The sequence below is a fragment of the Perognathus longimembris genome, chromosome 14, assembly GCF_023159225.1.
Source record: "Perognathus longimembris pacificus isolate PPM17 chromosome 14, ASM2315922v1, whole genome shotgun sequence".
Taxonomy (NCBI): Eukaryota; Metazoa; Chordata; class Mammalia; order Rodentia; family Heteromyidae; genus Perognathus; species Perognathus longimembris.
In genome coordinates this window covers 61,085,064-61,101,641 of record NC_063174.1, presented here as the reverse complement: position 1 = coordinate 61,101,641, position 16,578 = coordinate 61,085,064, and the positions used below count along the sequence as shown (strand labels likewise).

The 16,578-nt window shown below is 66.9% G+C and overlaps 1 protein-coding gene across 1 annotated transcript; it reads right to left on the bottom strand.

The window, feature by feature from the left end:
- Positions 1-1,389: 1,389 nt before the first annotated feature.
- Tnfaip2 (TNF alpha induced protein 2) lies at positions 1,390-10,864 on the bottom strand. Its single transcript, XM_048362453.1, has 11 exons — positions 10,513-10,864; positions 9,524-10,202; positions 7,895-8,009; positions 7,615-7,737; positions 7,346-7,446; positions 6,796-6,894; positions 6,250-6,373; positions 5,637-5,759; positions 5,350-5,505; positions 5,101-5,222; positions 1,390-2,624 (listed from the first exon to the last, which is right to left on the bottom strand). Exons 1-11 carry the CDS (start codon positions 10,862-10,864, stop codon positions 2,483-2,485), a joined length of 2,136 nt encoding a protein of 711 aa, XP_048218410.1. The 3' UTR covers positions 1,390-2,482.
- Between the last annotated feature and the right edge of the window lie 5,714 nt (positions 10,865-16,578).

Genomic DNA, 16,578 nt, shown 5'->3' with positions numbered 1-16,578 from the left:
GTGGGCAGAGGTCCAGCCCCCTATGGATGGGCCCCTGGGGTACCCCTCCGCCATAGCACACGTGCTAGCCCCAGGAACAGGGGCTTCTCTTCCTGTTAAAGACAGGAAGGGGAGGGACAGGCCGAGGTCAGCTGTGGCCCCTTAAAGGTGCAGCTGACCCCAACACCTGGCTTGTTTTTGTTCAAGGCCAGCAGCACTCTGCCACTCGAGCCACAGCGCCACTTCCGGCTTTTTTCTACATATGTGGTGCTGAGGAATCGAACCCAGGGCTTCATGTATACGAGGCGAGCGCTCTGCCCCTAGGCCACCTTCCCAGCCCGGGTGTGTACGTACGTTATGGTATTCACATACTTACAACGCGCTTGCGAGTTAGCATGGCACTTCGGTGTTGCTTTTGCCGTGTCGCGGCGGAACCCAGGGCCCCGCGCTGGCAGGGCGGCTGCTCTGCCACGTGGCCAGCCCAGGGCACGCCCGTGTGGTGTGTGTACCCGGGAACCGAGAGCGAGCCAGGCACCCAGGCCGCAGGGGCAGAGAAAGGGAAGCGCGCGCACATCCACGCGCCACGTGTGCTGGGGATGTTCCGGGAGGCCCAGCCAGGGGAAGGGCGCCCCGGAGCCGCTGCCCCCACCCTCCGGCGGCCCCTCAGCTCCGAGCCCAGCCTTCTGGTGCCACCTGCAACCCTAAGCCCCGTCAGCAGAGGGCGCCCAAGGGGCCGTCCCCGTCAGGCTCATGAAGGCAGAGCTGCCGGGGCATGGCTTACCCGACACCCCCCACCCGCCCCCCGTAATCGCTAGGAGGCTCTCTGCTGTGTCCTGGGAGAGGGAGCTCGTGTACGCTAGGGGCACCGTCCCACATTCCCCAGGCTTGGAGGCGCAAGTCAGCCGGAGACCTGCGGCCTCTGCCCCCCAACCCATCAGCCCTGGCACGGAACTCTCCAGAAAGAGCCTCCCCCTCCTGGCTCCAGCTTCCCCTGCCTTGACTGGGGCCCCTTGGAGGCTCTGTGGAATGGCTGGCACACTCTCCCCTTCCCCCCCCCAGGAACTCTGCTCTGTCCCCCAGTCCTAAGCCAGAACTTGGGTGCAGAGGAAGGCCACCCTGCCCTGCCAGCCCCCCACGCCACTGGGGCCCACGCAGGAGGCTGAAATGAGGGGGTCCACTCCCTCCCAAGGCCCCCCATCCTTAACAAAGGCCGTGAGGGGGTCCTAAAGTGTCCCAGCAGGCTGGCCCCACAGACCGCCCCCCCCCACCAGCTCCCCTCACAGGGCAGTGGCCAGCACCCTCCTGACTGGACTGCAGGAGGCGCTAGAGAGCTGGCTGAAAGATGGCGCCACCAACGCTACTCCTCATCCCACCCCAGGTTTGCAGCTCCCATAACAGATCATCCAAAGCCACTCTTAAAATCAGGTTTATGTCAACCTATAAAAACCTGGATTCTGAACATACACAGTACACATGTACAAAAGCAGTACTATAAAAATAATATTAATAGCATCCAATAAGCTAAGTCGTACAACTGTACAGACACGCCTGTGCACCCCCACGCTGGTCACGGGGTTCCCAAACAGTACCTGGGAAGAGGGATGAACGCACTGAGCCGGCCCTGGGCCGGGCCGGGCGCCCCGTGGGGTAGTAGAGGCCCAGCGGGGAAACCGGATTCATCCTTTCCTGGGGTGGGAGGGGCCAGGGGCCCTGGGGGGCAGGGGACACGAGGAGTAGCCGCCCCAGACGGAGGGCGCGGAAGCGGGAGGCGTGGGTGGCCTCCACAAGCAGGCCAGCGCCGGGGAGCGGCTCCTTCACTTTAACCGTGGGCGTGTCGGAGCACGAGGAAGTCGGTCACAGCAGCCACAGAGAGTGCACCCCGAGGCTGCCTGCCCCCCGCTCCTCAGATCGCGATCGCGGGGCTCCAGGCCTGTCACTGCGTGGCCCGGGGCGGCCCGGCGCGGCGGGGGCAGCCGAGGCCTCTGTGTCCACGCTCTGGAGTCCTGCGGAGGTCAGAGGGTCTAAGCCGGAGCCTAGACAGACAGACGGCCCTGTCAGGACCAAAGGACACTCCAGAAGTGCCCCCCGCGCGAGGGGCCCCGATGCCACTTTCCAGGCCCCAGATGAAGAGTCGGTTCATCGTCCCCACTGCCTTCCCGTCTGGTCTGCAGTTCTAGACTGGCTGCCCGGGTGGAGGCCGCCTGGCCCCAGGGAGCCGAGAGGACCTTCAGACCCTGAGGACGCGGGCCGGAGAAGGCCGGCCCAGGACCAGGGCCTGGGGTGCGGGTCTCCCTGCGTCTCCTGAGCGCTGACGCGTCCGCCCCCCTCAGCGGCCTGGAGTCTGTCCACGCCAGCTGCCGAGGTTCTGGTCCGTCCTGGCCGGCGGCGGCGGTGGCAGCGTTCCTAGGAGCAGCCGCGGAGCCAGCGCGGTCTCCGGCCCCCAGGCGGGGGGCGCCGGGCGCTCGCTGGGACGGACACACAGCCGGTCAGACGGCAGGAGGAGCTAACCGACCTTTATAAGTGAAAACAGGGCCCCGGAGGGCTGCTGGCCCCCCGTGTTGAGGTCTAGAATGTTGCGGATGCTCTTGGCGTCGCTGCTCGACAGGTTCCCCTTGATGGCCAGGATGGCGCTCAGGTGGCCTTTGCTGGCAAGCAGAGCGTTCCGTCAGTCCCATGGCCCCACCCCCCTTCCTCACGGCTGTCCCCGGCTCCCCCGACCCGGGACCCCGCCACGGGGCCCACAGCCAGCCCTCTGCCCAGCGAGGGCTCCCTCATCCGGGGCCCTGTAGCCCAGCAGGCCTCCCCTTGGTTGTTCTTCCAGAATATTCCTTCTCACGCCCTCAACGTGCCCAGTTACTTCCTACCCTTTAGGTCTCACCTCTCCCCAAAGGCTTTTCCATCTCTGAAGTCAAAACCTCTAGCTGGTCAAGATCTTGCTTAAACTCTCCAACTTGAAATTGTCTTTATTTCTTAGTCTGATTATCTCCTTAGCCCTGGTTCTCAACAGACTATAGGCCATGCGGGGGAAGGCTGGGGCCTGCACCCGAGGGCCTAGAACACAGTCAGGAACCTAGAAGACACTAAATAATTGCTGCTGGGTTGAGTAGAGGGATGAGCAAGTAGGTGGATAGATGTGTGGAAAAGACCAGTGGACAAGTAGACACACAGAAGCATGGAGAAATGGAGGGATGGGTGATTGATGGATAGGATAAATGGGTAGGTGGATAGATGGATGGATGGATGATGGATGGATGATGAATGATGGGTGGATGATGGATGGATGATGGATGATGGGTGAATGATGGATGGATGATGGATGATGGATGGATGGATGATGGATGGATGCGTGATGGATGATGGATGGATGAGGGATGGATGAATGGATGGATGGGTGGATGGATGATGGATGGATGATGGATGATGGATGGATGGATGGTGGATGGATGGATGCATAGATGGATGGATGAATGGATGATGGATGATGGATGGATGATGGGTGATGGATGGATGGATGATGGATGGATGATGGATGATGGATGGATGGATGCATAGATGGATGGACAATGGGTAGATGAATGGATGATGGATGGATGATGGGTGATGGATGGATGATGGGTGATGGATGGATGGATGATGGATGATGAATAGATGGATGATGGATGGATGGATGCATAGATGGATGGACAATGGGTAGATGAATGGATGATGGATGGATGATGGGTGATGGATGGATGATGGGTGATGGATGGATGATGGGTGATGGATGGATGGATGGATGATGGATGATGAATAGATGGATGATGGATGGATGGATGCATAGATGGATGGACAATGGGTAGATGAATGGATGATGGATGGATGATGGGTGATGGATGGATGATGGGTGATGGATGGATGGATGATGGATGATGAATAGATGGATGATGGATGGATGGATGCATAGATGGATGGACAATGGGTAGATGAATGGATGATGGATGGATGATGGGTGATGGATGGATGGATGATGGATGATGAATAGATGGATGATGGATGGATGGATGCATAGATGGATGGACAATGGGTAGATGAATGGATGATGGATGGATGATGGGTGATGGATGGATGGATGATGGATGATGAATAGATGGATGATGGATGGATGGATGCATAGATGGATGGACAATGGGTAGATGAATGGATGATGGATGGATGATGGGTGATGGATGGATGATGGGTGATGGATGGATGGATGATGGATGATGAATAGGTGGATGATGGATGGATGGATGCATAGATGGATGGACAATGGGTAGATGAATGGATGATGGATGGATGATGGGTGATGGATGGATGATGGGTGATGGATGGATGGATGCATAGATGGATGGACAATGGGTAGATGAATGGATGATGGATGGATGATGGATGATGGATGGATGGATGATGGATGGATGATGGATGGATGGATGGATGGATGATGGATGGATGATGGATGGATGGATGGATGGATGCATAGGTGGATGGATGATGGGTGGATGAATGGATGGATGGGTGGATAGGTGGGTAGCTGAGTAGATAAGGTTGGCACTTGCATGGGTGAATGGATGGATGGACAGGGATGGATGAGGCTAAGCTAGGTCAACCCCAGTTGATGCTCATTCAAACTTCTCTTACTATGACAGAGGACCCATCGTAAAGGATAATAATTCATCAGGGCCTCAACAGAAGGCCCAGGGCCCAGGACACAGGTCCAGTCTCCAAAGACCCAAAGGCGGAAAGGCAGCCCATGGCTTCTCCGGTCTCACCTTTTGCTCTGGAAGGCCACAGCCTGTGTAGCTAAGGATGGGGGAGCGAGCCCACTGTGCGGCTTTGTCTTAGCTCTCCCTCTAGTGTGTCACCTTGGACGCAGCCTTTCCGGCTGCAGAGAGGGGATAAGCAGTGCCACCCTTGTAGCGCTGTCCTGAGGGCCAGGGTCACAAGTGCCCGGTAAAGGTCTTAGCACCGTGCCTGGCACGCAGTGAGCACCCAGCACAGGTCGGCTGCACTGTGAGGTGTTGGCAGTAGAGCCAGTCAGGCCTCGGAGGGGCTGCTTGGACTCCAGTGGGGCTGGGAAGGACCCTCGGCGCCCCTCATTCTTACCTGAAGTCCGGGTAACAGGTGGAGTACGTGGCCACCTCGATCTTGATGGCACTGGGGTCTTGCAGGCGGATGATCTCAGCCAGCGAGGGGAGGGCGGGGTGCAGCCAGGTGGCCGGGGAGCCCTGCGGGCACAGGGCTGCTTGAGAAGGGCGGCCTCTGTCCCAGGGAGACTTGGGGGGGGGGACCCCAGGGGCTGGGCGAGGAGCTGCAGACCACCCCAAGGGCCCCGGAGGCCGGGCAGGGGCTCACGTTCTGCGTGCAGAAGTGCTGAATGGCGTCGGCGTTGGCGCGGATGTGCCTGGCCAGCTGCTGCTGCTGCTCGGCCGTCTTGAGGACGAGGTGGCGCTTGCTGAGGCGGATGATGTATTCCTTCACCAGGTTCAGGTGCACGGCCGCCATGAGCTCCTGCGAGGCGAGCAGGACGGTGAGCGGCTGCTCCCCATGCCCCGTGCCCCACACGCAGATGTGTCAGCGTGTGTATCTAGACTCGCCCGCCCCCCAGGCCCCCTCCAGCACCCCCCTCCCCCCCACCTCACCTCCCGGAAACAGTCGTGCAGCTCCGAGAACTCGGGCAGCCACCGGCACACGAAGGCCAGGATGTCGTCCAGCGTCTCGGCGGGTGTGGCCCAGCGGGTCTGCGTGAACCTCTTAAACAGCGGCTGAGCCGGGACAGCCGGGCGTCAGGAGGGCGCGCGGACACCCTCGCCGGCACACGCGAACCCGGCGGGCTCAGGACGCCCCAGAAACCGGACGGAGCACGAGGAGGCCCGGCTCCCGGGCAGGAAGGGGAAGCAGGTCTGTGTACTCTCCTCCGCCAGGCGGCCGGGCCGCAGGCCCTGAGGCCGTTTCCCCCCCCCCCCCCCCCGCCTCCCTCCTAAATAAATAAATTCCTACATAAACAAGGCCTTGCGCCCGGCTGGGCACGGAGCCCGGAGACTTGTCGCCCAGGGTCACTGCTTGGGCCTCTAACACCCTCGGGCTGTCCCTGGCCTCCTGTCTTGGACACCGGGCAGAAAGCCCTGCCAGAGCCTTGCTGAGACCCCCGGCCTCGCTCTGCGGCGGATTTCTTGGCTCCCAGGACGTCCAATTGTCCGCCAGAGGCCTTGAGCAGCCAGAGGGAGGAGCGAGGAGCGGTGGGGGCTCCCCTACCTTCAGGCCCACAAACAGGCTCTGGAGCAGGGTGTCAAAGCCATGAGCCTTGAGCTCATTGAGGGGGTTCAGCAGGTGGTCCAGGGGGTTCTGTGGTATCTGCCACTTCTGCTCCACGGACATCCTGGGCAGTGGAGACGGGAGGTCAGGCCAGCCTGCCCGGCCTGGCCCCGTACCCAGCAAGAGCCTGCCCAGCCTCTAGCCCCATACCCCACCCGCCCTGCTCTCAACGTCCCAAGCTTCTCTTCCTGCGTGGGATCAAGGCCGCGCCCTCCATCACCCCACCCCCATCAGGGCACACCTGCAGCAGCAGCCCCCCCGCCCCCGCCCAGCACGCTGCCCCTCGGCTTGCCATCTGCTTCATGGACTTGCCGTGAGCAACCAGCCAGACGGCTGGTCTCCAAGCTGACTCCCCCAGGCCCGGGGGGGGGGGCTGGGGGGTCCTCCCCCACTGCTGCTCCCGCCCACTTCAACCCCACTGCCCAGCAGCTCCTGCTCACTTCAGTCCCGCTCCTCCCCCTCCTCCCTCCCTCCCAGCCCCCTCACCGGAAGGACAGGCAGCTGTTGATGTTGGCCATGACATTGGCCCTGTAATTCCTCAGCTGTCTGCCTCTCTCCAGAAATTCATCAAAGGTGCACTGGTAGCTGGCGGAACCAGAAGGGACACTTCAGGACGAGCACTGGAGTGTGGGTGCTGTGTCTGATTGCCTCCACGCCTGGGGAAGGCCCCTCAAGATGACGCCACGGGCTGCACGAGCTAAGGCGTCCAGGGAAGATGCTGTCCGACTCTGGGGTCCCTGGTCTCCTCTATCGCTTCAGGAAGGGCTGTGGGTGGCTAAAGGAGACTTCTGGGCTGGACAGTGGGAGGGGTGGCGGGGTCCCCGTCCCCAGGGATGCCCTCTCCGAGGGGATGGCTCAGGGAGGGCTCTGCCGGCGGGATGGGGGGGGCAGCCGGGGAGGTGGCCACACCCAGGGCTCTCGGGGGAGCAGGGAGGACTCTGACGTTCCCAGCACCCCTTCCCTGGCTGAGGTGGGGGGAGGGCCGGGGTGAGGAAGGGCACCGCGGAGCCCTCGGTGCCCGCACGGACGCACCCACCTTCTCAGGAACTCCAGCAGCTCCACCAGCAGCATCTGGGTTATCTGCGTGCCCAGGGCGGGCGTGATGGTCTCAGCCTTGGTCTGACCCTGGGAGATGATCTGCAGGGGGGTGGGGGTGGGCAAGTGAAGCAGGAGTCTGCCGGGGGGAAGGGGGGGGCAGGCTGGACCAAAGGAGCAGGCCCGGGCCGTGGGGTGAGTGGAAGCGGGCTCTGGCGGGCGCGGGCGGGCCTCCCCGGGCACTCTGTGCCTGCCGGGCAGGGGCGGTACCTGCATGATGTCTATGGCCAGCTCACTGTGGCAGTGGCCATCCAGCCTCTGGGGAGCCACATCCTGGGCCCAGCGCTGGGACTCCAGGTTCAAGGCTCGGGTCATCAGCTCCTTCACGTTGGCCTGGAGAAGGGAGGACAGGCATCGTAGCCCAGGCCTGTCACCCTGCTCACCGGGAAGCACCGGCCCTGCTCCCGGCCTGCTCCCGGGGCCTGCCCCTCTCCATCCCGCCCTGCTTCCCTCCACCCCAACCCCCCAGCCCCCCCCCCGCAGGACTCACCACCTCATTGGACAGGAAAGTGCTCTCCAGCACTTTGATCTGCTTAGGGGTTAGGAGGCCCCCAAGACTGAGCCCCTGCAGCTCCCCGGCCAGCTTGGGGCTGTTGAGGATTTCGCTGTGGGGCAGAAGTGGGGGGCTGGCATGAGAACTGGGCGCCTCAGCAGCCTCCTCAGCAGAGCCCCGGCTCCCCAAGTCCAGAGATGGGTTAAGGCCCAAAACGTGTGATCCGCGTGTCCTTTCTCACTCGCCCACCGTCCACACCTGCTCTCAAGGCCCTCCCCCCCCCAAATCAGCCAGCCTAGAGGCTGCCTGGCCTCTGTCATACCGGGCCACCACCCTCTCCTGCTCGGCCTCTGCAGGACCCTCCCCCAGCCCCCCTGCTCCCAGCCTGGACTCAGGGGTGCCTTCCACCACGCAGAGCACCTATCCAGTCTGATCCCCCAAAGAAAGACCCAACCCAGCTCCTGGTCCTGAGGCCCATCCCACTGCCCCCTGTGAGCTGAGGGGGGGGGGGTCCCTGGGAAGGACGGCTGCCCTTAGAGCACGGTGGCCCTCCTGCCGGGCCCCAGGCCGCCCAGGAGACCTGCCCCGTCCTGGCATCTGTCTGGAGGCTGCAGGACGGGCCTCTCTGTGCCCCTCACCCGGGCATGACCCCGTGGCCCCTCTGCTCCCCACACTGTGGGCCACGTGGGCCTCAGTCACGTCTCCTTGCACGCTGTCCACACTGGCTGTGTCCTGCTCTGATAACCCGCCGGGTGCTGGGCTGCAGACCCGAGCACCAGCGCCGGGAAGGCGGGCGGGCAGAGGCGTGAGTGTCCAGCGCTTCCTGGTGAGTCAGAAGCCAGCAGGAACTGGATAAGAATCGGGCAGCTCCAGGCCTGTGGCCATTTCCCTCTGCCCTACTGGCTCCTCACCGACCCCCACTCCACGCGACAGCGGAGCCCATGGCCACCAGGAGGTCCCCAAGACCCTGCACCTTCCTTCAGACTCGAGGCGGAGGTCGGGGGCTGGGGGTGGGGGTCGGGGGCTGGCCGGGGCTGAGCACCCTTATTGCCTGGATTTTTCCACATGCACTACGAGCCCCTCCCCCCGCAGCTTGGGCGAATGGAATCACAGCCAATCGGAGGATGAGGCGGGATCCAGCCGGGACCCAGCTGCCCTCCTTCGGCACAGCCATCCCTCTGAGGTGTGCAGGCCCTGGACGGGACGCCCTGGACGGGACTGCCCACGGGTGACCCTGCACCAGAAGACCCCTGCTAGCTCTCCTGCCCGGGGCTGCCTGACCGCAGGAGGCCAGGCACATCCCGGGCCGCTCCCTCTGCGGGGGCACCGCCCTCCCACCGGCCGGACTCCACATCTGCGCGTCCTGGGAGGGTGGGCCACGGGGGGCGCGCACGTGCGCACACGCACGGACACCAACGGACACGCTCGGGTCTGGGCTCCTCTGCCACACCCTCCCTGGTGTGCTCCATCCCTCTTCTGCCCCAGGCGGAGGAAGGCCCGGTCCTCCGGGGCCCCTGGCCGCCGGGGCTCCCTGCGCGGGCCCGGCGCGCCCCCCTCCTGCCCGTCCCGCCCCACCCCCGGCGCGCCCCCCCCCGTCCCGTCCGTCCCCGCCGCCGAGGCGCTCACTTGGGGTACAGGTTCTGCGCCCAGAGCAGCAGCAGGTAGGTGTCGCGCTCGCAGAGCTCGAACTGCGCCAGGGCGCCGGCGTGGGCCGCGAAGTGCCGGTGGTAGCTGCGCGCGTAGGTGGCCACCACGTCGAAGTCGGCGGGGAAGAGCGGCTTCAGGCGCTGCACCACGGCCGCCAGGTCGTCGCGCATGGTGCGGCCCATGTGCACGAAGGCGCTCTCGGCCTCCGAGCGGCCCGCGGCGGGCGGGGCGGGGGGCGCGCCCATGCGCTCGGCCGCCGCCTCGGCCACCGCGCCGCGCCACAGCTGCAGCCAGCGCCGCGGCCGCGTGCGCGCCAGCGCCAGGGCCCCCGCCGCGCCGGGCGCCGCCTCCTCCCCGGGCCCCGCGGGCTCCGCGCGCGCCCCCGCCGCCGCCGCGCGCCGGTCCTCGCGCTCCTGCTCCTCCAGCACCGCCAGCGCCTGGCGCAGCCGCCCGGGCGCCGCCTCGAGCGGCCGCCGCAGCACGCCCAGCACCTGCGGGCGCAGCAGCGCGTACAGCGCCTCCACCTTGCTCCGGCGCCGCACCAGCTCCGTCTCGCTCGCGCCCGCCGCCGCCGCCGCCTCCAGCTCCCGCTCCAGCGCCAGCAGCGGCCGCGCCGCCTCCAGACGCCCGCTCTCCAGCGCCTCCTTCAGCTCCTCCACTGCGCGCGCCCGGAAACCCGCGTCAGGGCCGGGGACCCAGCCCGGGCCCCCGGGCGCGGGATCCGGACGCCTCCCCCCGCCCTCCGCTCCGCCGCAGCCCCGGCCCCCGGGCGCGGGATCCCCGACGCCTCCCCCCGCCCTCCGCTCCGCGCGCCGCCCCGGCCCCCGGGCGCGGGATCCCCGACGCCTCCCCCCGCCCTCCGCTCCGGCCCCCGGGCGCGGGATCCCCGACGCCTCCCCCCGCCCTCCGCTCCGCGCGCCGCCCCGGCCCCCGGCAGCGCGCCCGGCGGCCCCGCGCGCCCCGCCTACCTGTGGGCGGCGGGCCGGCGGGCTCCCGCCCCGGCTCGCGCTCCTCCGCCGGCTCCGCGGGGCCCGGCTGGTCCCCCTCCTTCTTCTTCTTCCCTTTGGTGAAGACGCTGAACATGGTGGCCAGTCCTTTGGACTTCTTCTTCTTCTTCTTCGCAGCCTCGTCCACCTCCCCGTCGGGGGCCAGCCCAGCCTCGGGGGGCGGCACCAGGTCCTCCGAGGAGGCCCCCGACACCGAGGCCTCGGACTCCGCCTCCGAGCCGGAGCGCCCCTGGGGGCGGCTCTCGGGGACGCCGTGGGTCTCCGGCACCGGCTGCTGGCCCGGCAGGCCCGGGAAGGCCATCATCTTCACCATCACCCAGCTCACACCTGCCGGTTTGGGGGTGCGGACGGCAGGAGTCACCGCGAAGCCGCCCCAGGCCCGAGAGCGCAGCTGGGCGGCCAACTGAGAGCGCGCGATCTGATTTCCCCCGCACAACGCAGGCCATTTCCCCGGCCACAGGAGAACCCGCCGCGCCCTCCATGACCACAGGTGCCCCCAAACCAGCGCCGCCCCTTCCTACCCGCAGCTCCCTCCCAGAAGTTCACAGGCGGCGAGGAAGGAAGCGGGCGGGAGCCCCCTCCAGGCTCCGGGAAGCTGCCGGCCCTTTGCACAGAGCAAGCGCAGAGGTGCAGGAAGATCCGCGCCGTGTGGGTTCTCAGGACTCCCCGCGACCCGAAGCCAGACCCGGGCCTCCGACCCAGCTCAGCCCCCGCCCCCCGCCCCCCGCCCCCGACTCCGACTCCGCCCCGCACAGTTCGCGCTTGGCTTTCCACCACGAGAGACGCCCAGGGCAGAAACACAGCTGCTCTTACTGGGGCTGCAGACAGCAGAGCCTGACCCCAGGCCGGCCTCGGAGGTCAGGCCCCCAAAACTCGGGACTCGGCCCTACAACCAAACCCTGGTCTGCCGAAGAATGCCGAGGCCTCCCCAAGCTTCAGAGAGCCCCGGGACTGGGCGAGCCTCGGGGCTGCTTGTGGTCACAGCAAGTGTGCTGTAGAACCCAGGCTACCCTGCCCTGCTCCCCAACCCAGTGACGACACCTTCACAAAGGCGCTCCCCGTTTCTACGCCCTCCCCCGGTGCCCATCCCATCTGGAAAGGGTGGAACTTCATTGAAAATGCCCGTGATCCACCGCGTGGGCGTGGAGGTCAGATGTCACCGCCACCCCCATCCGGAGAGGCAGGCAGCCTTCCCCGCGGCCAGAGCAAGGCAGGACCAAGAAAGGAGAGCACAGCTGAAACTGGGGGGTGGGGGGTGGGGGGACAGGCGGGGCGGGGCCTCCCGTGGCTGGCGTGACCCACAACCACAGTGCCACCTGCCTGACCAGCTGCTCACTGGCATGACCCCTAGCCATGGTGCCACCCGCCTGAACCCCTGTCAAGAATAAACACATCAAGCCACATCTCCTGTTTATCAGGATGGCTCGGCCCGGGGCTCAGCCTAGGCCTTTCCCACAGCCCCCCTTGCCTCTGGCAGCCCAGCACCCCGACCCCTTCCCCGAGCAGCTTGTCCCACCCCCTGGGGTTTGGACCGGGGAAGCCCGGGTTCTTCTTCCGCAGCCCCAGCCACCTCCGCGTGTCCTGCGCAGAGCCCTGCCCTCGGGACCTCAGCTGCCTTCCAGTCTCAGGCAGGTGCAGAACCTCACCCCCGGGCTGAGAAGGCAGAGCCCTAAGCCACAGTCGGGGGGGGGGAACCCCAGAATTCCACCCTGCCACCCCACCCCATCTGTGTGCCAAGCACCCAGTGGAGCCGGTCTGGCCAGGGGGCTCCTCGCCCCTCTTAGGTGCCCTGTCCCTTTGTCCCCCTCCTGGGAGGGGGGAGGGATGCCCAGCACTGCTGCCCCCCCCCACCTGGGTCTACACAGCTTCTGGGCGCACACCATGCCTCTCGGACCCGCTGGGGCTCAGCTGCCCCCCTGCACTACCATGTGGACTGGACTAGACTAGACCGCCCCCCCTTCCTTCATGGGCCTCAGTTTCCCCATCTGTAAAACGTGGATGAGACCCCCATCTCACAGCACTGCTCAGGACAGGGCCAAGAAGAACGGGCACCAGTGGACCTCGGGAAATGAGCCCCCCCCCCCCGCATAGCAAGCAGCCTAGTGGGGAACAGAGGTGCCCCCCCAAAGCAAGAAGGCCTGGTCCCCCACACATGGTAAGACCACAGTCTGTGGCCCAACGGTGGCCTGGTGTGGACACACACACGTGTGCGTGCACAGCCCCAGCCCCAGGCCCCGCCTCCTTTCCCAGCTTCTCGCGTGGGCCTCGGGCCTCTCCTCTGGGGCCCCAGCGGGGTGGGGTGGGGGCCGCGGGACCCCGGCAGAGGCGCAGTCTCTTGGCCGGTCCCGCCCCTTCCCTTTCGATTCCGGAGCTTGCCCCCCCCGCCCGCCCGCCCGCCCGCCCTTTGCGTCGAGCGCAGGCACTGGCGCCCGGCCTCAGTTTCCCAAGCGGGGGCGGCTGGGGTCAGGGGCCCCCCAAGGGTCCCCGCCCCCTCCCGGCCGGGGCGCCCCGCGGGCCGCTCCCCGGGAAGCCGGCCGGGCCGCCGGCGGGGCGGCCGCGCGGGCCGAGGTCACTCACCGTGTCCGTGTCCGGGCGGGACGCGCGCCCGGGCTCCGCCGGCTCGGCCTGAAATAGTCGCCGGCCCCGCCCCGCCCCGCCCGCCCCGCCCCGCCTGTGGTCACCGCGGAAAGCCCGCGGGCGGGCGGAGGGCGGCGGGCGGCGCTGCGGGCCGGGCCGGGCGCCGGGGCCACCGCGGCGCGGGCCATTGTGCACGGCGGCCCCGCTGCCAAGGCCACGGCGCGCGTCACACAGACGGCCGGCCGGGGGCCTCCCGCCCTCGCCCTCCACCCACCGGGGGCCCGGTGCCCTCCCGCCCCCCTCCCCCCTCCCCCCTCCCGGAGCCCGGGTGCCCTCCCGCCCCCCTCCCCCCTCCCCCCTCCCGGAGCCCGGGTGCCCTCCCGCCCCCCTCCCCCCTCCCGAGCCCGGGTGCCCTCCCGCTCTCCTCCCCCCTCCCGAGCCCGGGTGCCCTCCCGCTCTCCTCCCCCCTCCCAAGCCCGGGTGCCCTCCCGCTCTCCTCCCCCCTCCCGAGCCCGGGTGCCCTCCCGCTCTCCTCCCCCCTCCCGGAGCCCGGGGTGCCCTCCCGCCCTTGCCCTCCACCCACCGGGGGCCGGGTGCCCTCCCGCCCCCCTCCCCCCTCCCGGAGCCCGGGTGCCCTCCCGCTCTCCTCCCCCTTCCTGGAGCCCGGGGTGCCCTCCCGCTCTCCTCCCCCCTCCCGGAGCCCGGGGTGCCCTCCCGCCCTTGCCCTCCACCCATCCGGGATGTCCTCCACCCTCCCCAGGGTGCCCTCCTGCCCTCCACCCTCCCCGGGGTGCCCTCCTGCCCTCCTCCCCCCTCCCAGAGCCCGGGGTGCACTCCCGCCCTCTGCCCTCCCACCCTCGCCCTCCACCCACCGGGTGCCCTCCCGGAGCCCAGGGTGCCCTCCTGCCCCCCCCCCCGCCCCGGGCCCAGCAGTCTCCCTCCCTCAGGGCAGCGGGGCCAGGGAGGCACGTTGGGGCGCCGGGTGGGCGGGCTTCCTGCGGGCGTCCTGGAGGGGCTGTTGGGGCGCTGGTGCCGTCCAGGTCAGCCTCGCTGGAGGCCAGGATGTGCCCCAGCTGTGGTGCGGGTGCCCGCGGGACTGGCCGGGCTCCCCTACCCGCACGCCCCAGCACGGCCTGGCGTCGGGGCCGCTGCCCCCCAACTCTGGCCCCAGGACCCCCCCAGCGTGGCCTGGCATCAGGACCCCCCAAACTCTGGCCCCAGCATGGCCTGGCGTCGGGGCACCGTCCCAGGACCCCCCCCTGACAGCGCAGCCTGGCGTGGGGACCCCCTCCCCCCACCCTCCCAGCCCCCCAGCCCTGTCTGTGCTGGGGGCAGGGAGGGCACCGGCCCCTCCCCACCTCACACCCCCGGAATTCCTGCCCTCGGGAGGGAGGGAGGGAGGGAGGGTCGTGTCATTCAGGAATTTCCCGCTGGCACCGGCTTCCCCTTGGCTGGGAGCTGGGGCCTCGGCTCCTCCCCATCTTTTGTTGGGGGGGGCCGCCTTTCTCCCTCCCTCCCGAGCCCCCCCCCCCGAGCCTGGGCAGGGTGGAGGGAGGGAGGGGCAGCCCCCCCGGGACTGTGGACTTCCCCTTCCTCCTCCAGGGTGGTGGTGGTGGGCACCGGGTTTGAGCCCCAGCTCCCATCCCTCTGATCCCCCAGGACGGCCTTTGACACCCCTCTCCTGCCCGCCCCAGGATCCCCAAGTTCAGAGGAGCCCGCAGAGCCACGGCGCCCAAGCTGGGGCATCCCATCTGCTCCGCGGTGGGGTGCGTGCGGGGGGACGGGGACGGGGGGGGGGGGCGGGCAAGCCTGTCCACCCCGAGCCGGACAAAGATGATGAGAAGCAGGGCCTGGTGGCCGGGACGGGTTGCGCAACCGCCCGGCCTGGGTTCCCTCCGCCGCCACATTGGGAAACTCCGGGAGCGCTCGTGTGTGCTCAAGGCCAGGTGTGCACGTGTGTGTGCATGTGCGCACGTGTGTGTGCACGCGCGCATATACATACGTGTGTGTGCTCGTGCGTGTTCTTGTGTGTGCACATGGGGGGCCATCAAGACCCCACGTTTGCAGAGAGCAGCGTCAGGAGCTTTGCCAGGCAAGCGCTGCCCGTCGACCTTGACCCCGGCGACTCGGGGTCGGAGCCGGCCTCACTTCCTCTCTTTGGGATCCGGAGTACGGGTCAAAGGTCCCTGGGACACCCGAAGGTCGGGCTGGGGGGAGGGGCTGGGGGCCGCCAGCAGTGGGGGCCCACGGGGGCTGGAGCTCTTGCTCCCCTTGGCAGCTCCGGGGCGGCCTCCCCTCCCCCTCCCCCTCCCCCTCCCCTCCCCCCTCCCCGCCGGAAGTGAACATCTGGAGCCACTTAGGGAGCAGCTGCCTCCCGTCCGCGCCCGGGGCGCAGCGGCTGGCCACAGCCCACCAGTCCCAGCCCGAGGTCCGGGAGGACGGCACCGGGCGGCCAGCCACCGTCGACTTGCACGCGACCTTGCTCACGACCTTCAGAGGCCCGGGACGCAGGGACGGGACTACCTACCCACTCCGTGTTTCGGGCCTTTTGCTTATTTGTTTGAGGCAGGGCATCGCTCTGTGGCCCAGCCGGGCCTTAAACTCGAGGCCATCTTACCTTCACTACCCAAGTGCCGGGACCGCAGGTGTGTATCCCCACACTGGGCTCCCTCTTTATGTTTTTAATCGTGGCGAACACATATGTGACACGAAATTTACCCCTTGAAGTGCACGAAGTGCATTTGAACCGTCCCGCAACCCATCACTCCCAACCACCCATCACCACCAACTACCCATGGAACCGTCCGCCCCGTGCAACACGGAAGCTCTATCCCATCATCCAGCCATGCCCCACTCCTTCCCCCCCAGTTCCTGGCCACCCCCAATCGACTGTGGGTGGAGAGGTGCCGTAATGGACCCTGTGCGCTGCCTTCAAGGCCCAGCCCCGGGTAGCAGAGGTCCCAGTTCCTCTTTAAGTCTGCTGTATTCTCCTGGGTGCACAGACATCTTGTGTATTTGTCCACCCGCTGTGGGCTCCAGCATTGCTTCCTGCTTTGGGCCATCGGGAGTGACACTGATCTACTGAGCCACGGCATTTCAGGAGTCTGAGATCAGGAGGGTCAGAGTTCACGGCCAGCTCCCGCAGAGAAGTGTGTCAGGCCCCTTTCCATCCTATAATAAGCTGGATCCATGGCTTGCGCCGGTCACGCCAGCTGCACGGGAGGTGAGACCCGGAGGAGTGAGGTTCCGGGCACGCCCGGCCTAAACGTTCACAAAACTTCCGCTCCTGCCTGTCATCCCAGCTAAGGGGGAAAACAGCCTAGAAAACAGGAGGGCTGGTCAGGATACGGAACCCAGACACAACAGCAAGACCCCATCTCAAAATGACAAGGCGGGGGGTGGGCTGAGGTGCGACTTAATGGTAGGACACCTGCCCAGCAAGCAAAAGGC